This window comes from Panthera leo, chromosome E3 (genome assembly GCF_018350215.1).
Source record: "Panthera leo isolate Ple1 chromosome E3, P.leo_Ple1_pat1.1, whole genome shotgun sequence".
NCBI classification, from domain to species: Eukaryota; Metazoa; Chordata; class Mammalia; order Carnivora; family Felidae; genus Panthera; species Panthera leo.
In genome coordinates this window covers 38698613-38720216 of record NC_056694.1, presented here as the reverse complement: position 1 = coordinate 38720216, position 21604 = coordinate 38698613, and the positions used below count along the sequence as shown (strand labels likewise).

At 61.1% G+C, this 21604-nt stretch overlaps 4 protein-coding genes and 1 long non-coding RNA gene across 8 annotated transcripts; 2 read left to right on the top strand and 3 right to left on the bottom strand.

Moving 5' to 3' along the window:
* Window positions 1-50: 50 nt before the first annotated feature.
* On the top strand, window positions 51-2185 carry TNFRSF12A (TNF receptor superfamily member 12A). The gene is made up of 4 exons (XM_042921756.1): window positions 51-217; window positions 995-1099; window positions 1345-1479; window positions 1565-2185. Exons 1-4 carry the CDS (start codon window positions 124-126, stop codon window positions 1618-1620), a joined length of 390 nt encoding a protein of 129 aa, XP_042777690.1. The 5' UTR covers window positions 51-123; the 3' UTR covers window positions 1621-2185.
* Window positions 2186-2455: 270 nt separating this feature from the next.
* HCFC1R1 (host cell factor C1 regulator 1) lies at window positions 2456-3907 on the bottom strand. Of its 3 annotated transcripts, XM_042921754.1 has the most exons (4): window positions 3660-3907; window positions 3303-3359; window positions 3064-3189; window positions 2456-2833 (listed from the first exon to the last, which is right to left on the bottom strand). In XM_042921754.1, exons 1-4 carry the CDS (start codon window positions 3752-3754, stop codon window positions 2698-2700), a joined length of 414 nt encoding a protein of 137 aa, XP_042777688.1. In that variant the 5' UTR covers window positions 3755-3907; the 3' UTR covers window positions 2456-2697. The 3 variants fall into 3 exon arrangements, with proteins under 3 accessions (XP_042777688.1, XP_042777687.1, XP_042777689.1); XM_042921753.1 differs by lacking the exon at window positions 3303-3359 and having other exon boundaries at window positions 3064-3252; XM_042921755.1 differs by lacking the exon at window positions 3303-3359.
* Window positions 3908-4115: 208 nt separating this feature from the next.
* Window positions 4116-7118, top strand: THOC6 (THO complex 6). 2 transcript variants are annotated; one of them, XM_042921747.1, is made up of 13 exons: window positions 4116-4196; window positions 4969-5084; window positions 5190-5254; window positions 5347-5450; window positions 5531-5568; window positions 5652-5700; window positions 5824-5895; window positions 5987-6089; window positions 6184-6233; window positions 6323-6385; window positions 6486-6596; window positions 6683-6817; window positions 6921-7118. In XM_042921747.1, exons 1-13 carry the CDS (start codon window positions 4158-4160, stop codon window positions 6999-7001), a joined length of 1026 nt encoding a protein of 341 aa, XP_042777681.1. In that variant the 5' UTR covers window positions 4116-4157; the 3' UTR covers window positions 7002-7118. The 2 variants fall into 2 exon arrangements, with proteins under 2 accessions (XP_042777681.1, XP_042777682.1); XM_042921748.1 differs by lacking the exon at window positions 4116-4196 and adding an exon at window positions 4228-4326.
* A 58-nt stretch (window positions 7119-7176) lies between these two features.
* On the bottom strand, window positions 7177-14506 carry BICDL2 (BICD family like cargo adaptor 2). Its single transcript, XM_042921746.1, has 10 exons — window positions 14439-14506; window positions 12806-13101; window positions 10382-10597; window positions 10155-10271; window positions 9932-10078; window positions 8883-9074; window positions 8630-8779; window positions 8041-8171; window positions 7693-7813; window positions 7177-7609 (listed from the first exon to the last, which is right to left on the bottom strand). The coding sequence occupies exons 2-10, from the start codon at window positions 13085-13087 to the stop codon at window positions 7448-7450; spliced, it is 1518 nt and encodes a 505-aa protein (XP_042777680.1). The 5' UTR covers window positions 13088-13101; window positions 14439-14506; the 3' UTR covers window positions 7177-7447.
* A 4744-nt stretch (window positions 14507-19250) lies between these two features.
* LOC122209671 lies at window positions 19251-20248 on the bottom strand. Its single transcript, XR_006197698.1, has 3 exons — window positions 20165-20248; window positions 19589-19893; window positions 19251-19348 (listed from the first exon to the last, which is right to left on the bottom strand). It is a non-coding gene; the product is annotated as an uncharacterized LOC122209671 (long non-coding RNA).
* Window positions 20249-21604: the final 1356 nt, after the last annotated feature.

The following is a 21604-nucleotide window of genomic DNA, read 5'->3' as shown; positions in this document are numbered from 1 at the left end:
CCGCGCGGGGCGGGCCGAGACGAGGGGACCGCCCCGGAAGGCGGGGGTGGAGGCGGAGTGGCTGCTGTCCGCCCCGGCCCGCGCGCGGCGGGCACACACGGCCGCGGCCGCCGGACCCGCACCATGGTTTCCGGCCCGCTGCGTCCGCTGCCGCGGCTCCTCGCGCTGGGGCTCGGGCTGGCCCTGCTGGGCGCCGTGGCCGGGGAGCGAGTGCCAGGTACGCCGGGCGCGGGGCCCGGGCTGCGCGGGAGGCCGGGGGGAGCCTCCCGCCGGGGATCGCGGAGCCGGCACTGGGGACCCAGAGAACGGGGCCGATCTGGGCGGTACTAGGCGGACGTGGGGATCCCGGTCAGGTGGTCTCCGGACACCGGGCTTCTGGCCAGGAGAGGTTCATCCCGCTCCGAACTTCATCCTCAGGCCAGGCCTCAGTTTCCCCCCCGTTCAACTGGGGGGGGGGGGCGGTGAGGTGGGGTGGGGTGCTTCTGTCCTAAAAAGTCCAGACTCAGAAGTGGAGGGAGAAAGAAAGTCTGAGGGCGGGTTGTCTGGTTCGGTGGGAAGGCACGCCCCCAGCCTGTTCAATACGTGTTCTGTCTAGCCCCAGTGACCGAAGAGTCGGGGTGGGGGGGGGGTGGTGGTGCCGAGGGCACGGGGGTCTGTACCCCCTATACCATGTGGGGTACCTCCTTCCATCCGGTGACTTCAGTGCCCAGCTATGTGGGGGGAGGGACCGGGGTTCGGCCCCGTGCCCAGGAGTGAGTCACCCGCTGGCTGCGGGGGGGTTGTGTGGGGGGACCTGACCCCCCCCCCCACAAGCGTCCCGCGCTATGCCCCCCTTTCCCCCGCGCTGCCGAGTCCCGGTCGGGTCGTGCGGTCACCTGTGAGGAATGCGAGGGGAGGGCGCCGGTGACTCACGTTATTCGAGCCGACAGACCCTGACCTCAGCCCCCAGAATAGCCGTGCCCCGCCCCAGCCTGACCCGCGGCCCCCTCCCCAGGCACCACCCCCTGCTCTCGCGGCAGCTCCTGGAGCGCGGACCTCGACAAGTGCATGGACTGCGCGTCGTGCCCGGCGCGACCGCACAGCGACTTCTGCCTGGGCTGTGAGTGGGGGGCGGGGCCCGGAGGCGAGCGGACCCCAGACTGGGAGAGAGGATTGCCCGGGCGGAGAGGGGTGCAGTGCTTCAGATCTGAGGAATTAATCGGGAAGGGGGGGTGGGTGGGAGGTGGGTGAGAAAATGGTGGGTTCAGGGCAGGGGCCAAGGTGGGGTAAAGGCTTGGGGCTCGGACCTAGGGGGCGGGGCTAGTACCGAGAGGGGCGAGGTCTGACTTGGAGTTCCGCCCCCAGGCGCTGCTTCCCCTCCAGCCTCCTTCCCACTACTGTGGCCCATCTTGGGGGGCGCTCTGAGCCTAGCCCTCGTGCTGGGACTGCTTTCTGGCTTCTTGGTCTGGAGACGGTGCCGCAGGAGAGAGAAGTTTACTAGTAAGTGTGCCAGGCCCGCCCGCACACTCCCCATCACTCCTCGACGTCTCCCCTGCCCTTGACCACCCCTCTTCTTATTTTGCAGCCCCCATTGAGGAGACCGGCGGGGAGGGCTGTCCTGGCGTGGCACTGATCCAGTGACAGTGAGAGCCCCTGCCAAGCGGAGGCCCCACCCACTCATCATTCATCCATCCATCCATCCATCCATGCATCCATTCATTCATTCATTCTGGAGCCGGCCCCTCACCCGACACACAGCCAGAGCCAGACTCTTCCAACCGCAGGGGTGTGGAGGGATGGGGCACTGGTGAATCACCTCCCCGAGGCCTGGGCCCAGGCTTCCGAGGAGGCTTCCAAGGTGTCTGACTGCCCTGGCTCTGGCTCCAGGACAGGAAAGGAGACCCATGCTGGGTCACACCAGACAGCTGACACTGAGGAACCGCAGCATTTGCACAAAGGGTCCCTCCCTCCACCCCCAGGGCCTGAGGGCCAGGCTGACCCGAGGGCCAGACACCACGAGGCCCCACCAACTTAGATGTACTGAAATTCCACCACAGGGTCTCTGCCTGGGGGGTCAGGGACCTGTTGCTAACACTAGGGGGCTGGCCCTCTAGGGGGGCTGGCCCTAAGACACTGTCCCCCCCACCCCCAAAGAGGGGGGGAGTATTTATTTTGGGGAGAGCGTTTGGAGGGGAGGGAGAATTTATTAATAAAAGAATCTATAACTTTAAATGGTTTGGAGAGTGGCACGATCCCCAGCCCGACTTCCCAGAGCTGGAGGGAGGAGTGAGTCAGCCGCGGGGGCGGGGGTGAGGCTCTGACTCACACATTCTCAATGCCTGAGCCCAGCCTGCCAGGACCTGGCCTGGCCCTGACCGTTTTCCAGGGAAGATTTTTGAGAAACCCTAAGCATCCAGCACCCCAGTCTTCCCACCTTCCTTCCCGAAGGCCCCAGGGTTCCAGACTGACGACTTCAGTTGCTCAGCAATCTTTATTTGGTTCTCCGGAGGGGAATGCCTCCCTTCCCATGCTCCTGTTCCTCCTGCCCCTCCTGGCCCAGGGCTCCGTGGGGTTCAGTGTCCTCCTCTGTTGGGGGTAGGTCCTGTGGCCCAGAAGCCTGGTCCGGAGAATAAGCAGGACAGCTGGTGCCTTAGTGGGGATGCTGGTCTTCTCGGTTTTGGGAAGACGGAAGACAGGCAGGGATCTTCCCACCAGCACTCAGAGCTCCATTATCTCTCCAGCTTGGGTCACAGGGTAGTGGGAGGTGGGGGCGTCCCCTAGCCTCAGCAGCCGGAGTGCCTCGGGGATCAGGTTCCCAGGGTAGCGCCAGAGAAGCAGCTCAGAGCAAGGGCTCCTGGAAAAGGAAATAGCAGCATGGGGCTGAGGCTGGTCTGGAAGAGCCACCTCCCACCGGGTCCAGGTCCCCAGGAGCTCGTGGGCTGCCAGCACCTTCCAAGGAGCCAAGATGGGAAACAACAGAGGTTGGCTAGAAGCTAAAAATAGCAGGATGAGGCAGGGCCTAGAGACTGGCTCCAAAGATCGGGTGTGATCCTCCAGAAGGCCCAGACGGTGGATGGTGCCTACCTTAGTGGGGGCAGAGATGGGAAAGCCATGCGGGGGCTGCAGTAAGGGTGGTCATTGTGTAGGCTGAGTCGAGAGAAGTGGGTGGCCATGTTCTCTTCAGAAAGGAACTGTTTGCGCAGGGGCTCCCTGGGGGGAGACGGGGAGACAGGCAGGCTAGGATATTCACACGAGCAGCAGTCTGATGGGGACCTAAGGTGACAGAGGTCTTGTTGGGAGTCCCTCCCTGTCCCCAAACTCACTGCTCCTCCTCCAGGCGCCGCTTGGTGCTCATGGGCACAGCTCCTTGGAGAGGGGAGCTGGGAAGAAAAGAAAACCAGGTGCACCCCACCCTCTTCGCCCCATCCCCAGGATCTGCTCTCCTGTGCCTGCGGTGTAAGCCAGGAGCCCCCAGCCCACCTCTGTCTCAGCTGACACCTAAGTCACCCCCCTCTCCCAGGCCATCCAGCAGCCTGCTTCAGACCTCTCAGCCCAGTCTCAGCCTATGCCCAAGCCCTGACGACTCGCCCCACCGCTGGTCATCCTGCAGACCAGTCCAGAGCCTCCAGCCAAAGGTCCTGAGCCCCTGGGCCTGGCCCACCCAGTGCCCCTACACACACCTCAAGTCCTGGCCTCGGGGCGTCCCCGACGCGGCCCGTGGGTCGCGCTGGGCCCGACCTGGGGGGCCTCGCTCCAGGGGCTGCTGTAGGATCATTTGGGTTCGGGGTCCTGCGGGCAGAGGGTGGGATCCGGGCGACAGGGCGGAGCCTCAGAGGGCGTGGTCCAGCACGGGGGGCGTGGCCTTAGGCGCGCGCAGCGGCGAGGTTCTACGCAGGCGCGGAGGACGAGCGACGCGCGGCTGGAAGGCGGGTCTGCTCCGCGGGGTGGGGGAGGGGATCTGGCGTAGCGGAGCTGCGGTGGTCGCCACTTAGTGTTGGCGATCTTCGCGGCGGTCCCTGGGCTCCTGGGGCTCGGGGTAACACGCGGCGGCCGCCTTCGCGCCGGTCCGACGAACCGTGTTGAGGCTGTGCGGCTCCGCGAGGGGGAACCGCTCGCGGGCACGTCCAGACTCGTGAAGCTGCGTCGCGCGGAGAACTCTGGGATTTGTAGTTCTCGCGATGGAGCGAGCTGTGCCACACGCAGTACCTCTGGGTCAGGTGAGGCGGGCGTGATGCGCGGTGCCTTCTGGGGTTTGTAGTCCATGCCCGGCTCGGAAGGGGCAGGCAAGGAGTCGTGCTCTCAGCCCTGTTTTGCGCGGGACTCGGACTCAGACCCGCGGGCGGGAAGGTAACCGGGCAACACTTTAGGCGCCTAACATGAAAGTTCTGGTGGGGGGGGGGGGCGCCTGGGTGGCGTAGTCGGTTAAACATCCCACTTCAGCTCAGGTCATGATCTCACGGTTGGTGAGTTCGAGCCCCTCTTGGGGCTCGGCGCTGATAGCTCAGAGCCTGAAGCCTGCTGCGGATTCTGTGTCTCCCTCTGTGCCCTGTCTGTCTCTCTCTTTCAAAAATAAACAAACATAAAAAAAAAAAAAAAGCCAGAGAGTAGGGATCAGAAGTCTGTATGTTTTTCTGTCTTGGGACAATGGAGCCACTTTGTAAGCGCTTTTAATGAGGCAGCGCTATGCGAAGTTATAGATACGGTAGCTCAGACAGTTGTGACAAAGTGTCCTTGAGCTCCATTTGACAGTTGAGGAACCTTGGAAGCCAGGCTGGGTGCTTGCTCAAGGTACTGGTAGACGTCCCACCTCAAATGCCCACTTCGTCACCCTGTTGAAGCAACCCCTGGGACCCACTTGGTGGGTTGCCTCAAAGGAGGCCTCAGATCCCTGGGCAGTGGGGGGCCGGACAGGCGGCAGGGGCAGCAGGAAGGAGTTGGGAGTCCCCGCCCAGATGTCCCAGGCAGCCTTCATGCAGCCTCTCTCCACAGATCGAAGTGTTTCAGGCCCTGCAGCGGCTGCACATGACCATTTTCTCCCAGAGTGTCTCACCCTGCGGCAAGTTCCTGGCAGCTGGCAACAATTACGGGCAGATAGCCGTCTTCAGGTACTCACCCCTGCTTCCCCCGCCCAGTAGCTCTAGCGCTCGTTCCCCCCTGAGACTGGTGCCCCTGCTTCTGACTCTCACGCCCCCCCTCCCCTCTCCCTTCAGTCTGTCTGCCGCTTTGAGCTCCGAGGCCAAAGAGGAAAGTAAGAAGCCCGTGGTGACATTCCAAGGTGGGTGCAGCCATTGAGTGTGGCTTAGGGAACCCCCCGGAATGGAGGAGGGAAACAGGACAGCGTCACTCAAGTTCTGCATTTCCATCTAGCCCATGACGGGCCCGTCTACTGCATGGTCTCCACGGATCGACATCTGCTCAGTGCCGGGGATGGGGAGGTGAAAGCCTGGCTCTGGGCAGAGATCCTCAAGAAGGTAAGGAGCGTGGAGCTGGGGAAAGGCTGGGTTGCCCAGGCCCGGAGAGCCTTTGACATATGGTGTTTCCCTCCATGAAGGGCTGTAAGGAGCTCTGGCGACGTCAGCCCCCGTACAGGTGAGCTAGGGCTACGTGGGCAGAAGGCACTTGGGGGTGAAGGTACTGGCTCACCAGAGCTGACCTTGCTTTCTCTCTCGCAGGACCAGCCTAGAAGTGCCTGAGATCAATGCTTTGCTTCTGGTCCCCAAGGTCTGAGCCCTTTGTGACTGGAGCTCTACCCCACGCTGTTCGTGGCCCAGACTTTAAGCCTTTTCCCTCTCCCTGTCCCGAGTCTACGTTGAACTTGCAATTCCACCCTGCCTTCTTCCGCAGGAGAATTCTCTCATTCTGGCAGGGGGAGACTGTCAGCTGCACACCATGGACCTTGAGACGGGGACCTTCACAGTGAGCGGGGCCCTGGAGCTGGGGTGGTCAGGGCTGGGTGCCAGCAGGGGCAGCCTTCCTGGATCTCCTGACGCTGGCCCTCTTCCTGCAGCGGGCCCTCCGGGGCCACACAGACTATATCCACTGCCTGGCGCTGCGGGAGCGGAGCCCCGAGGTCCTGTCGGGCGGTGAAGATGGAACCGTGCGACTTTGGGGTGAGTGTCAGGTTGGAGGGCAAGGTGGCGGTGAGGGAGGTGGGGGAGGGCAGGGTGTTTCTCAGAGTCCTCCCCCACCCCCCACCCCCCACAGACCTGCGCTCAGCCCAGGAAGTCCAGACCATCGAGGTTTATAAGCACGAGGTGAGGCGCGCCCCCATGCCCTGTCCTCCCCTCCGCTTCCTGGGCATCCCACGTGTCTTCATCTCCTTCTCCCTCCTCCTCCCTCCTAGGAGTGCTCCAGGCCCCACAATGGGCGTTGGATCGGCTGTTTGGCTACTGACTCAGACTGGATGGTGAGCAGGGCAAAGTCCAGAATGGGGTGACAGTTCCGGGCCCTGCCAGCAGAGGGCCTGTGGCTCGCGGCGGCTGGGGACACCTCGCCTTTCTGCTCAGGTCTGCGGAGGAGGCCCAGCACTCACCCTCTGGCACCTCCGATCCTCCACACCCACCACCGTTTTCCCCATGCGGGCGCCACAGAAACACGTCACCTTCTACCAGGACCTGGTGAGGCCCTCTGTCTTGCTTCTGCCACCTGTGCCCGGTTCCCCTCTCCGGTCCTGACCCCCGACTCCCCTCTCCGCCCTCCACAGATTCTGTCCGCGGGCCAGGGCCGCTGTGTCAACCAGTGGCAGCTGAGTGGGGAACTCAAGGCCCAGGTGCCTGGCTCCTCCCCGGGGCTGCTCAGCCTCAGTCTCAACCAGCAGCCAGCAGCCCCCGAGTGCAAGGTGGGTCCTGCAGGGGGCTATGCGGGCCCTTGCGGGGGCGGGGGGGGGGGGGGGGGAGAGGCATGTGTGTGGACAGGCCAGTCACCCCCCACCTTGCTTCCAGGTCCTGACAGCCGCAGGTAACAGCTGCCGGGTGGATGTCTTCACCAATCTGGGCTACCGTGCCTTCTCTCTGTCTTTCTGATCTCTGGCAACGCCCCCTGTGTCCCAGGGATCTGGAGTGCTGTTTTTTCTTTTTTTTTTACCAAATAAAATTTCAGGCTATTCTTGCATGCATTTTCATCCCAAGAATAGAGGCCAAGTCAGTGTAATGATTTTTATATATTACTCTGTTTGATCTTGATACATAAATACCCACCCCCATCTCTGCCCTGGAACATGCCAGGCCCAGAGTGTTTAGAAAATATAGACCTGTATAGATACAAGACTCAGCCCTGCCCCACCTGCGCCGCCACCCACCTGGGGCCCCTGGCCCCCAAAGCTGGCCCCTGCTCCCAGTGTGACTTTGCCCAGCCTCCCTGAGTGGGGAGGCTACCAGCCCCGTCTGGAAGACGATCGGGGCCCTGTTGCTACATTGGCCAGAAGAGGAAAGCGAGCCAGCGGGCACGCGCTGCCCCCTGGGCCCGGCCGTCAGGTCCTTCGGAAGAGGCTGCTCAGGAAGCCGCCGGCAGGCCCAGGGCCCAGGCGCAGGGAGAAGCGCGGCGCGGCGCGGCGCGGGCCACATTCGGCGGCGCTCAGCTCTTTCTGGCGTTGCGAGCGCAGCTGCTGGCCGATCACCACCTGCATGTCGTCCTGCGGGTAGGGAGACCGGGTGGGAGGAGCCCGTCAGCGAGCCGGCCCCGCCCCCAAGCCCCGCCCCAAGCCCCGCCCCTCACCTGCCAGGCCTCCAGCTCTTGCGTCAGCGCCACCTTCTGGCGGATAGTGCGAAACAGCTCCCGGGAGAGCGAGTCCCGCTCCAGAGAGACGCGGCTGAGCTCTAGGGACAGTTCCAGGGCCCTGCAGGCAAGAGAGGCAGTGAGCGGACCCGAGGGTACTGGGGCCTCAGCGAGCAGGGGTGGTGGGGCGCTGCTGGACCCGGACTGGGGTGGGGCCGCGAACACCGAAAACAAAGTCGGAGGGCCCCCGGTGGGTGTAGGAATAATTCTATCACGCGTGGGGGTATCGAAGGCCCAGGGTGCCCTGTAGCCCCACTGGGGCTGTGGTGGATGGTGGCAGAGGCTCACTTGTTCACGGCTTCATCTCGATCCGAGAGGGCGCCCCTAAGGGCCTCCTCGGGGTCCTCGTGTGCCCGCAACTCCTTCTGCCTTTGCAGCTCCTCCCGAAGGGATTGCAACTCGGCCCGCTGCAGCGCCATCTGGGGGCAGGGAAAGGTGAAGAGAGACAGGTAGGCCCCTGACCTCCCAGGTCCCTCTCTTCAGCAGCCAGGGGTTCAGGTCTCTGCGCCCTCCCCTGCCTGCTCCACAAACACTCCGGGCAGCGGTGGGCCGTGCTGGAGATGAATCTTCTGAGCCCCCAGGCTGGTGCGGGATGGGGCGGAGCGGGGCCGGTTGGGTGGTGTAAGCCCGCAGGAAGGATGCTGAGAGAAGCACTGGGAGGTGGGACTAAGCGGGGGATGCGGTCCAAGAAGTCTTCCTGGAGGGGGTGGCTTACAGGCTGGCTCTTGAAGCCTGAGTGCAAGTTTGTTGGGATGCAGATCAATCCAGGTAGAGGGGGATTCGTGGGTAAAGGCCCAGAGGTGTAGATGGGCAACGGAAAGTGGCCTTGGGAGGGACTCTATATCTAGCACCATGCTCCCTCCGCCCCCCAACACACCTCATCCTGCAACCGGGCCATTTCGGCCTCCTTCTCCTCTAGTATCTCCCCTGGGCTCAGGGATGCTCGCTTCTTGGGAGGCTCCAAGCTCTCCTCCTGGGGCGAAGACTGGTGGCTGAGCGCCTCTTGGATCTCAGGGCACAGGGTGTCCTGTTTGCCAAAGGAATCGGTCGGTGAGGTGTCAGACCTCCTGGAAAAAGGAGGAGGGGCAGAGTCTGCATGGAGCGTGGGGGCTAGCCGACCGCGCGCTCACCCGGGCGTCTCGGTGTCCGTCTGCCTTCCGGTCCTGGTCGCTGTCGAGGCTATGGGCAAGTTCCGACTGCAGCGAGGCTCCCGACACGTCGGCGTCCTGCAGACGCGACTCCTCCTCCAGCTCGGACACGCGCCTCTGCAGCCTCCGCAGCGCGCTCAGTGCCTCCCCGGCCTCGGAGCGCGCGCGTTCCAGCTGAGCAGGGACAGAAAGAAGGCGGTCACCGAGGCGCGCCCGGAGCCCTCTTCCCGCAGCCGGCCCACAGGGGGCGCCGGTGCGCCACCGAAAGCCAGGCAGCCCCGCGCGTCGGCGCGCTCCAGCTGCTGGATCCGGATCCCACGCCCGGATCGCTGGGCGGCCTTGGGCCGCTCAGTTCCCCTCGGCAGGTACCAATTTCCTCGTCTATAAAGCAGGGCGGGGACGGGCGCCCCGGCTTTAAAGTTTCTCATCACCCTCCCTCCAGCCCCACCTCATCAGGTCACCTCGTAGAGCCCCGCCCCCTCCCCCGACCGGTCTATCTTCTAACTCGTCAGCGCCGTCAACCAACAAAGTTTATTGATCTTTCTCAGCCGCTGCGGTGCTGAGCGCCTCACTCAGGGCGGCTCTCTACCATAACCATCCCATCTTACAGACAAGCAAACTGAGGCTGGGCGTCCCACAGTAGGAAAAAGGGACCTGGGGCTAAGAGCCTACATTTTTGGACCACAAAGTGTAAACTCCTGAGATCCCAAATAGCAGGCCACGCTGCCTGTTTTCATTTCCTTTCATCCCTCTCCACTGCCCCAGACCCAGGCGGAGTGAGTCCCCATCATCTCTGGCCTCAGTCCCTGCCCTGGCCTCCCAGCTGCCAGGCTCTCCTGCCTTCTAAAAGCGTACCACCCCTGCTCAATACTCTTCCAAGGCTCCCACTTGCCTAGTCTAACGCCCACGCAGTCACGGCCCAGCTTCTGGAGCTCCCGCGGATCCAGCTCTGGGCTCATCTCCCGGGAAGCCCCGGGCGGTGGCCAGTGCCCCAGCAGGATGGACCCACCCACCCCAGCCCCACTGGTCACCTCCAGGCTATGCTCCCGCCTCTCACGCCGCAGTATCAGCAGCTCCTCGTGGGTTGCCTGTAGCCTGCCCTGGCCCTTGTCCACCTCCTCACGCAGGCCTCGGATCTGGGCCTCCAGGTCCTGCCGGCGGCTCTGCAGCATCTGGTTCTGGGGGAAGACCTCAGCGCTGGAGGGGAGGTGCCCGGCCAGCCCCAGGGAGCCCCCAGCCCCAGCTGGCACTCACCTCCCCCTGCAGACTCTCTAGCCGCGTCCTCAGCTCTGCTCCCGCCAGGACCTGAGACTGGCACTGCCCCCGAAGGCCATCCAGTTCTCTCTGAAGCTCCTGCTCAGTCTGGGAGGCCTGGGGGCAGAAGGGGGGGTGCTCAGCTGGCCCAGGCCTTAGCCCCAAGCCCAGCGCCCCTCCCCCACCCTCCCCCACCTGGGTCGTGCGTGGGCCGGGGGTCCTCCCACCTGGGCCAGCTGCTGGCTCAGCCGGAGGTTCTGCTCCCCGAGTTCGCGGAGGGCCCGCGCGCGCTCGCGCCCGCTGTCCTGCTGCTCTGAGCGCTGCTCCCCCAGCTGGGCCCGCAGGGCCTCCACGTCCCCCTCCAGCTCCACCGCCCTGGCTTCCCATTCGGCTCCCCGGGCTGCCAGGCCCCGGCGGAGCTCGTGATTCTCCTGCTGCAGCCGCTGTGGGGGCCGGACAGAGAGTCGGGTGAGGCCCGAGTGGACACAGAGCCAGGGGCGCATCGGAGCGGGGCTGAGCTGAGACAGGTATGGAGGCAAGAGGAGAGGCAGGCAGGGTGACAACCAGAGCCTGGGCGGGGAGGGGAGGTGGAGAGGTTCCCAGGCCAGGCTGGAGGAGCCGGGCCGGGCCTGGAGTGCAGTGGGGGTCCCCGGTGCCCACTCACCTCTGGCTGCTGCCCGGGCTTCTGGACCCGAGGCCGCAGGCGCCGTTTCTGGCGCCGGAGTCTGGCAGAATTTAAGCCCCGGCCCATGGCCTCGCGAACCAATGTCCCAGGGGCCGTGGAGGTTCGGCCTCTGCTCGGACTCCGCTCAGCCCCTCTCCTCCAGCTCCCTCTAATTAACCCTGGCCGGCCCCGCCTGGGCCCCGTGCCTCTGCGTGCCCTTCCCCAAACCTGTCCAACCAGCAGGGGGACGCTGTTGGCACACCTGGGTGCCCAGCTTGGGGAGGCAGGCAAACTGGGCGGCCGGCCTCTGGTCCCTACTCTCTATAAACTCTCAAAACAGGAAGGTGATGCTAACCGTACAGCTGCTACAATTATTAGCAGGTGTCCTGCCTGCCAGGTCCTGTGCGAGCACGTTCCTGGCGCTTCTCATTTAACCAACTAGAGGCAGAATTGTTAATATGCTGATTTTGTCCTTGAGGAACCTGGGGCTCAGAGAGGTGAAACGCCTTGCCCAAGGACACCCAGCAAATTAGTGAGGCAGGGATTCCAACCCAGGCAGCCAAGCTCTTAGCCAAATAACACGGGGGCAACATGGCTCTAGGATCGAGTCCCCAGCTTCGGGGTCCGGTTGTCCTGGCTGGTGCCCGGCTCTGCTGCTGCTTTGTGGTCAGACAGGTTCCTTCACCTCCCCAAGTTCCGGTCAAGCAGCCATCTGTCCAATATTTGCTGAGCTCCTCCTGTCGTGGGGTCTGGCTGTCTGCGGGGAGTGAGACCACCCAGTTCCCCACCTCCAGCAGCTGGGGAACCCTGGAGAGGAAGAGTGGGGTAGCCTGGGGGTACAAGTGATGTTTGAACTGAGGCCTAAGGGCCAAGGGGGAAGAGGGCTGCTCCAGGAGCAGCAGGTGCAAAGGCCCCGAGGGAACACGCGCGGGTTACTCAAGAAACCGAAAAGGGGCCCTACGGCAGGAGGGCGGTGCGCCCAGCGAGCTGAGGTCCGGCAGGCCTGCACGTGGGGACTCTCGGGCCCGGGTGAGGACTTTCCGCGTCATCCCAAGGGTGACGGGGAGCTGTCGGGAGATTTGGGGTAAGGACCGAAACGACCCGGTTTGCAACTTGAAGACCCCTCTGGCTGCCCCGGAGTGGAGCATGGAGAATGGGCTCCAGGGGGCAAGAGCGGAAGCTGGGGACGCGTGAGGGGGCGGCCGCGGGTCTGGGGCAGAGCGGATGTTGGCCGCGACCAGCTTGGAGGCTGCAGAGACGTCGGGAGGTGGGCGGATTCAGAATCTAGTTGAGAGGAAAGGCCACCAGGGCGTGCACACGCAGGAGGAGAGGGGTCGTGCGCGGCTCACGCTCTGGTCCTGACACGGGAAGCTGGGGTGAAGAGCGCAGGGGTCAAGAGTGCCACTTACGTCGAGATGCCCGTGAGGTGGCCCGGGGAAGAGGGGAGGGGCAGAAGCGCCCCAGGCCTGTCTCGGGGCACTGGTTGGGGGTTTGTGGATGCCGGGGTCAGTGGTGTCCAGGGCGCTCAGTGGGCCCGGTGTGACCCCCCCCCCCCCCAAAATGAGAGAGTGGCTGAGGACAGCCTGGGCAGAGGGAGGAACTGTCCTGCCTCACAGCGTTAGGTGAGAATTGACCAAGACGACGTATGGAAGGTGCTTAGCCCAGAGCCAGGCCCGGAGGGGCTGCCCCTGAGCTGCTGGAGGGGTCGTGCCGTCCCGCTGAGAAGCCGGACCCCAGATTCAGAGACGGCCAGTGGCTCGCCCGGGATCACACAGCCAAGCAGAGGTCTGAACCCAGATCTTGACGTGTTCAGAGCCCACGTCCCTCACCACTGGAGAGCCGGGCCAGGAGCACGGGGCTCAGCACTGAACCGCTGTCCCGGAGACAGACCCTTGCCGGGCTTTCCTCCCCCTGCCCGCCTGTCTGCCACCTGCCCACCTGCCTGGAAGCTCCTGCCGTCCACCCCTGCCCCCTGCCGCCGGCTCACTTCCTCACGCTCCGAGTGCTGGGCGCTCAGTGTCTCCAGCTGCCGCTGTAGCTCCTCGTTGCGTTCCAGAAGCATCTTGCCGAGCTCCGCGGCCAGCAGCAAGTCCTTCTCCTTCTGCTGCAGCTGCAAAGCCAGGTCCTCGGGCTCCTCGGGCCCCGGGCCCCCTCCCAGGAATGAGTCCCGCCGCTCCAGCACAAAGGGGAAGAAGCCTTCGTCGCCACTGGGGGAGGCGCCCCCCGAGAGCAGCCCCGACGGGAAGCTTGGCCCTTCCGGGGAGCTCATGGTGCCTTCGGCATCTGTGGGCACAGGTCAGTGGGCACAGGTGGCTCAGTGGGCACAGGTGGCTGCAGGATGCTCTACTCTGCAGCCCGATGGCGCCTGCCCCCTGCTGGTCAAGATCTGGCCTCTCAATCCTGCGGCCGGGGCCTCCCTGGGCCATGAAGGGTTAATGATCTGTGTCTTGGCCACCCAGCTCCGTTACTGTCCCCAGGGTAAACTGAGGCAGGGAGCACAAGGAAGTGAACTGCAGACATCCTCTGCCCCCAGGTGGCCGTGCCCCCGTGCTCCGGGACCGCAGGTCACCCAGAGTTACTGCCCCCCTCTTCTCAGACCTTAGCTGTTCTGTCTCCCGGCCCCTCACCCGCAGGGAACCTCCTCCCAGAAACCAAGTTCTCAGAGACTCAGGACTCAAGGCTGAGTTCAGCCCCTTCCCCTCCCAAGAATACAGGGCCCTTGGGAATTTACGTCTCCTGACCACTTTGCCCCAAGAAATCCAGCCTCCTCCTCTTCTAGAAGCCCCAGGTCCTCAGCAGCTTGGGGCTCAGATGCCCTCCCCAGCCCCCAGCCCTCCCACGAGGTAGCCCAGGCCTCGCTTTTCTATCTTCTCGAGATCCACGGTGTCTCGAGTCCCCATGCCCAGACCCGGTGCCCATTCTAGAGTGTTGGCGCAGCTTCCCAGGGCGCGGGGGTCAGGCCGGGGGCAGGGCAAGGTAACAGGTTGTGCCGGCGGACGGAGGCCCTGCCGCTCCAGGTTTCTGTTTACTTCCCGGCCCGCCCCTGGGGATGGGAGCCTGGTGGCGCTCTCCTAGGGCGGCCCAGGGCCGGCGGTTCAGGGCCTCCATGCGAAGGCACACCAGGCTTGCCTGGCACCCTCCCCACCTCCAGCCCTCTGGGGGCCCCACTCCCTACACACACACACACACACACACACACACACACACACGCACCCCGCCCCTTCCTCTTCTCTCCTCTCCAGGTGTCCAAGCCCAGCCCTACCGCGGGACCCAGTAGTCGCCGTCGTCCCAGCACAGCGACGACCGGGGACCGGGAGTCTCCGTGACGAGGCCCCTGTGGGCGCGACCCCGCTCTGGAGACCCGGGAGCGTCCCTCTTCCTCCCGCCTCCGCGCATCGAGCTGCTGTCTAGCACGTCGGCCCGGGCGTGTGGGCCCCCCTCCCCGCCCCCGGCTCCTCGACCCCCCGGCCCGAGGCGGCCACCTTCCCCCCCTTGCCGGCGCCCCCCCCCCCTTGCCGACCCCAGGACTCGGCACCCGCCACCCCCGGCGCCCGTTCGTCCTGGCCCTGTCCTGCCCGAAACTCGACGGGCGCCCGCGTCCGGCGCCCCTACGCTCCTACCCGCCGACTCCGGGCTCCCTCCGAGGTCCCCGCGGTCCCCGATCCCCTCTTCCGGAGGCGGCGCCAGGTGCCAGGCCCGCACAGGTGAGGGGGCGGTGCCGCGGGCGGGCCTGGGGCGCACCCTGGTGGCGGGAATGGCCGGGCGGCGCTGAAGGGGAGTCCGCTCCTTTCCCCTGACAACCGCCCTGTGGGATAGGGAATCGCTAAGAATGACAACAGCAAGGACACATCTGACCTACCGAGCACTCTGCTAAGTAAGCTCTTTTATAGGCACAGCTTGCTTACTTTTATGACACCCTAACGAGGCACGAACTCCCATTAGCCCTCTTTTACAGACGAGGAAACTGAGGCTGAGGGAGGCTGTAGCTCGCTTGGGTTCACACCGGCAGAACTTGAATGTGAACCACAGAAGTGTGACTTCAGGGCGCGTGCTCCTGCCCTGGTTCCCGTGGGGCCGGGAACCTGGGGTCTCCCTTTGGAGGTTGCACAAGACTCGACCCCACGCTCCAGGCCAGGGCCAGAGGCCTCGGTATGGACACCAGGAGGAGTGCGGCCCGGACATGTGGGGGACGCCCCGGCCATGGCCTCGTGTCCGGTCACGAGCCTCCTCAGGTGTCCGGGGCTCCCTGCGCCGCTGTGGCGGAGGCTCCTGGCCTGGGGAGCGGGGACACGCCGGGCGCTGGAAGGGCAGTGGGCTGGGAACTGCTCAACAGCGGGCTTTCTGGGGAAACAGAAAGCCCCAGATGGTTGCACGTGGCACTTTCTGGGGTAGAAGCGCTCCCTCCGTGGCTGATGTCCAGCTACCGACGTGACATTGTTGAATGTGAAGTTGGGCCGAGATGTGCATTATTGGCGTTTATCAGCTGGTCCCAGCTGCGTCACACGCCCCTCTGGCTGGCGGCCAGGACTCCTGGGTCCTGGGGACGGGATCCTAAAGAAATCAGAGGAAGGTGGCTTCTGGGAAAACGGGGGCAAGGACTCGTGGGAGGCGTGGTCTAGAGGCTGGGACTCCCGAGTCCCAGATTTGGCTTCAGGCCAAATCCCAGATTGGCCACATTTTAGCTGTGCGCACCTGTGTCGTTTAGCTGATGGACCTCTGCTGCCCTCGCCTTTCCCATCTGTAAAACGGGGGAGATAAGAGTTCCTAGCTTATAGGGAGGCTTAAATAAGGGTCAAGCGCCAGCACTTCATCCTGCTAGGGGCCCTCTGAGTGGCCGTAGCCGGGCCATAGAAGTGACTCACCACACACGTTCCAGTGTTTTCCTCCTCACGGCCACCCTGACGTCATATCCTTCGCAGACCAGAAGCCAGCTCAGGGAGGCCCAGTGATCTGCCCGTGCAACTTGACATCATCAGACTTTTAAATTTCTGCCAGTCGGGGGGCACCTGGTCACTCTTTGGACGTTTGCAGGAGCCCCCTGCTTCCTCTGGACCCAGGAACTCTGGCCTCCAGCTGTCCTGATGGACCGGAGGGCTGACTTCACAGGCCCCCCGCTGCCCTCCCCCAGCCTCCCTGCTGATTCCAGCAGGAAAATGGATAGCAGGGACAGAGGGGCCCCAGGGACGCCCTAGCCGGGCTGGGATATAACCAGTTAAGGGAGGGAAAGACAACCCAGCCCTCAAACAAGCCAGTTTCCTGGAGCCTCCGGGCTCACTCTCACCCTAGAACTTTCTCCCCACCTTCCCAACAGCAGGTGGGCCCCTACAGTGCCCAGTCTTGGCTGCAGGGTCCCCTCGCAGAGCTGTGGGCGGTCCACGCTGGCATCCAGAGGCCCGAAGAATGCCCCCTGCCATAGAGGTAACCCCGTGGGAACGGCGCGGGTCCAGACCAAGGTGCCTCCGGCTTTTACGACATATACAAAGTCTGTGAACAGTAAGCGGTATTGTTTGGAGCATTTTAAACCTCTGTATAAAATACTGCACGCTCAATACGTTCTTCTGCTGCTTGCTTTCTCCGTTTAACCCAATGTTCCCAAGTTTCTTCCCCTCTTAAAAAACAAAAACAAAAAACTCAGCTTCCTCGAAGTAGGTATTTGTTTCCAAAAGCTGCTGTAACAAATTACTGCCAACTGCGTGGTTTAACCAACAAAATTTAGCGTCTCCTAGTTCTGGGGGCCAGAAGTCCCAAATCGAAGTGCGGAAAGGGTTGGTTCCCTGCGGGGGCCCTGAGGCCTAAATCTATTCCGGGCCTGTCTATTTGGAAACTCTGTTTCCAAATAGTGGCACATTCCCCGGGGTCTGGAAATTAGGACCTGGACACCTGTTGTCTCGCGACACAAGCCTCTGCAGGGAATAATGAAACTCCCCCAGGTTAAGTGTTTCATTCGATGAGCCTAAGACATTTTTTTTCTGAATGTTTGTTTTGAGAGAGAGAGTGACAGAGCGTGAGTGGGGAAGGGGCAGAGAGTGAGAGGGAGACAGGGTCCCTAGGGGGCTCCAGGCTGACAGCAGAGAGCCCAACGCGGGCTGAATGAAACTCACAAACCGGGAGATCACGACCTGACCTGCAATCAGATGCTCAACCGACCGAACCACCCAGGCGTCCCTCATTTGATGAGTTTTTAACAAGCATATGTGGTGCTGTAACTTCTGCCACAGTCCTGGGACAGAGCACTGGCTGAATCCCCAAGGCGCCCCAAGCCCTCGTGCAGTCCCTCTCCCACACCCGGCCCCCGGCGGCCACGGACGCCGTTTGTGTCCCTATCATCTTGTCTTTTCCAGAATGCTCTCCATGTGGAATCACGTACAGTGCGTGGTCTCTCGCGCCTGGCTTCTCTGACCTCGCACCATGCTTCTGAGACTCATCCGGGCTGTATGCATCCGTAGAATCGACTGACAATTTTCAAACCGAAGCCAAGTTGCAGGGAGAACGCAACGAACGCGCTCCTCGTAGGCTCACAATTGTGAACATTTGCCACGTACGCTTCCTCTCTCTCTTACACAAGGCTTGCCCGGCACACATTTTGCTGAACCACTGGCGACCTCGGTTTGGTCTGCATCTCCTGAGGACGCAGACATTCGGCTCCGTAACACGGACCATTATCACCAGTGACGAATTGAACAGTGATAAAACAGATGAAGGAATCTTACCCAATATACAGCTCATGTTCGAATGTTCCCAGTAATGCCCCGGTTAGATGATGTTTTCTTTGATCCAGGATGAAATCAAGGATCACATAGGGCATTTAGCTGTCTTTTCTCAGGTGTCCTTTAATCTAAAGTAGCCCGCTTGTTGGGGGCGCCTGGCTAGCCCAGTGAGTAGAGCCTGTGACTTTTTTTTTTCCTCCAAAAAATTTAAATTCTAGTTAGTTAACGTATAGTGTATGACAAGTGCCCTCCTTAATCCCCCTCCCCCAGTGAGCCCATCCCCCTGAGCACGCGATTCTTGATCTTGGAATTGTGAGTTTGAGCCCCACAATGACAGTAGAGATTAGTTACAAATAAAAAAAAAAATCTAAAAAAAAAAAAAAAACCCACAAAACTCCAGGCAGCTGTTTTCCAGAATGTTTATGAGATTCATCCCCGATGTTGCGTTTGGATTTAGTTTGTTAACAGCCGTATGGTATTTCATCCAATGTTTATGCCCCGATTTATTTCTCTCCCATCAGTGAAGGACTTCGTCTCTTGGCGCTTTTTCCGTGTTATAAACAACCTGCTAATGCACATCCTTGTACACAGACCTCCGTGGACACGTGGGTGGGGGTCTCCTGAGTACATAGTGGCCGGGGCTGGGGTCATCAGAAGGCTTCTTCGTTCCCACATCTGGCGCCCGGGCCGGATGGCTGGACCCCCGGATCCACCGGGGCCGGACAGCGTTTCTGTCACCCTCTGCCTGTGTTTCAGCCGCCCTCTGCCTGCGGCCTGCGTGGATGTCCTCACAGTATGGCTCTCTCAGACTTCGACACGGCAGCTGGCTTCCCCGACACCAGGTTCCCAGAGGCCTGGGCGGAAGCTGCAAGCCTTCTTAAGACTCAGCCTTGAGGGTTGGTGGAGGACCATTGCGTCTACCGTAGAGTTTTTTTATGTGAAGATTGGATCCCGTGATGAATTTCACCTGGCTCACACCTGGCTGCAACTTGACATCATCAGACTTTTAAATTTCTCCCGGTCGGGGGGGCCCCTGGGGGGCTCAGTCAGTTGGGCGACCCCCTTCGCCTCGGGTTGTGATCTCGCGGGTTCGTGAGTTCGAGCCCCGCGTCGGGGGGGGGCCTGGAGCCTGCTTCGGATTCTGTGTCTCCTCTCTCTGCTCCTCCCCCACTCGCACTCTGTCTCTCGAAAACGAATAAACGTTACAAAAAATTAAATTTCTACCAGTCTGATGGCAAAGACGGTGTGAACTATATATACCCCCAGTTGCTGGCACAAAACTCCTAAAACCCTTGTTTTATTTTATTTATTTAAAAATTTTAATGCTTATTTACTTTTGAGAGAGACAGAGAGATAGAGACAGAGCGTGAGCAGGGGAGGGGCAGAGAGAGAGAGAGAGACACAGACTCCGAAGCAGGCTCCTGGCTCTGAGCTTTCAGCACAGAGGCCCACACGGGGCTTGAACTCACGGACCGCGAGATCACGACCTGAGCAGAAGTCGGACGCCTAACTGACTGAGCCCCCCAGGCGCCCCCTAAAACCGTTGTAAATAAAGGCGTTAGGGCTTGCGGTTTTCATGACAGCTGGTGTGGGTGAAGTGGGATTTGCCAGAACAGCCCTGAGTCAGAAACGTGGTTTGGGAGAAGCCAGGGAGAACGGGTGGGGGCGAGAGGCCTCTGATTCCGGGGGGGGGGGGGGGGGGGGGGGGGCAGGAGCTCCCTCGAGGTGTGGAGCTGGGCGCCCTCAGTTCCTCGAGGTAACAGTTACCGATGGGAGTTAGAGACTCCGAGAGCGGCTTCACTGGCTGCAGAAGGAAATGCGACCTAGTGCGAAAAAGGCAAAATATTCAATCCCTTGATTATCTGTAACAGTTAAAACGCAGGGGGCGCCGGGGTGGCTCAGTCGATTGAGTGACTTGAAAAGAGAATGCTGGGTCACACCTTGCTGCTAGACCAGGCTTGGATTTGGATGAGTCCAAGCTTTGGCCACCAGCCTAAAAGCCCCCTCCCCAAGGGAGAAGTTATAAGGCGACCACAGACGGTACCTCTCAGACCTCTGCTCACCGAGGAGGCCGGTCATCAACGTTGGGGACAGACAAAACCAAGAAGCCACTGAAATCCGGGACCACAGCGTGAAGGCGTTGTTTCAGTTTTTAGATCACTATCGTCAGCTTCCTGGGGAGCCTCGCCGACACGGATTGTGCGAGTGACTAATGTGGGGGCTGGGGCTGGGGCCAGGGCGTGGAGGAACACGTTTGGGTGGGGTCGGGACCCACGGCTCACAGGTGGCCGCACACGATCCCTCAGGAGTAACCCACGGGAGGTTACCCCTGCGGGAAGAGCCGGCCTGGCACACGGGATGGGAGCCCCTGTGAGCAAGGAAAAAGCCCCTGTAGGGTCCAGGTGCCCCAAGAAGGAGGGCCGTCGGTTGCCCCTATAAATGCCAAGCACAGCATCCCAGGTGAAGCAGCCTGTGTGCGTGTGTGTGTGTGTGTGTGTGTGACCCATGGTACCCGCTCCAAGACGCCTGGACGTTCACCGGCTGATACACTCGTGCCCCCAGGGGCTCGTGCCCCTTTTGCGTGGGGACCCCCATGTAGCCTCCTGCTGCGAAACCGAGGGCAGTTTGGGAAGTCTTACTGCGTTCGCTGTCCCGGCTTCCTCTCGGTGTTGACCATTCTTCAGTGGCATTAACGACCAGCCCCAACACCATCCTCCCCAGAACCTTCTCATCTCAAACCGAGCCTCTGTGCCCGTTACACATTGACTCCGCACTTCCTGTGCCTCGGCCCCTGGCATCCACCACCTGCTTTCTGTCTCTGTGGTTTCGACGACACCGAGCGCCTCCCAGAATTAGAATCTGAGAGCGTTTCTCTGCCATTCAGTCCTTTTCAGGCGCACTTTCTGTTGATTTATATCTTTTTTCCTTTGAGTGGGCCATACCTCCCTTTGCCTTGTATGCCTTGTGACTCATTTATTTATTTTTTAGGCAATCTCTATGCCCGGTGCCCAGCATGGGGCTTGGCCTCACGACCCTGAGATCAAGCGTGTCGCGTTCTACCGACCGAGCCAGCCGGCCGGCCTTGGGATCTTTCGTGGGACACTAGACATTTGAGTCTAATAATGGCCTAGCTCTGGAAACCAGATTCTCCCTTCCGATTTATTATTGTGTTTGTTGATTGTACTTTTGTTTTTGTGAATGCTGTGGGCGGTCTCTGTGGGTCTCTGTGCGGGAGCAGCTTTTGGGGGGGGGGGTAAACTTCCTGTCTCCCCAGGTCTTGTCTGACCCCTTTCTTGGACATGGGCACTGACTTTCTCACTTGCCCTGTGTATATAATTGTTTTGTTGTATTGTGATTTTTGGGGTGTGGGGGTTCTGTTTGTTTGTTTAAACTTTTTTAGAGAGACAGAGCCCACAAGTGGGTAGAGGGGCGGAGGGAGAGGGAGAGAGAGAGACAATCTTAATCAGGCTCCACGCTCAGCATGGAGTCCAATGCAGGGCTCGATCCCACAACCCTGTGATCACGACCTGAGCCAAAGGGTCGGACGCTCAACCAACTGAGCCACCCGGGCGCCTCTAGTTTTTGGGTTTTTTTTTAATGTTTCTTTATTTTTGAGACTAATTTTTTAAATTAATTAATTAATTTTTAAAGTTTTACATCCAAGTTACTTAGCATATAGTGCAACGGTGATTTCAGATTCCTTGATGCCCCTTCCCCATTTAGCCCATCCCCCCCTCCCACACCCCCTCCAGCAACCCTCTGTTTGTTCTCCATATTTAAGAGTCTCTTCTGTTTTGTCTCCCTCCCTGTTTTGATATTCTTTTTGTTTCCCTTCCCCTATGTTCATCTGTTTTGTCTCTTAAAGTCCTCATAGGAATGAAGTCCTATGATATTTGTCTTTCTCTGACTAATTTCACTTCGCATAATACCCTCCAGTTCCGTCCACGTAGTTGCAAATGGCAACATTTCATTCTTTTTGATCGCCGAGTAATGCTCCATTGTATATATAGACCCCATCTCCTTTATCCATTCATCCATCGATGGACATTTGGGCTCTTTCCAGACTTTGGCCGTTGTTG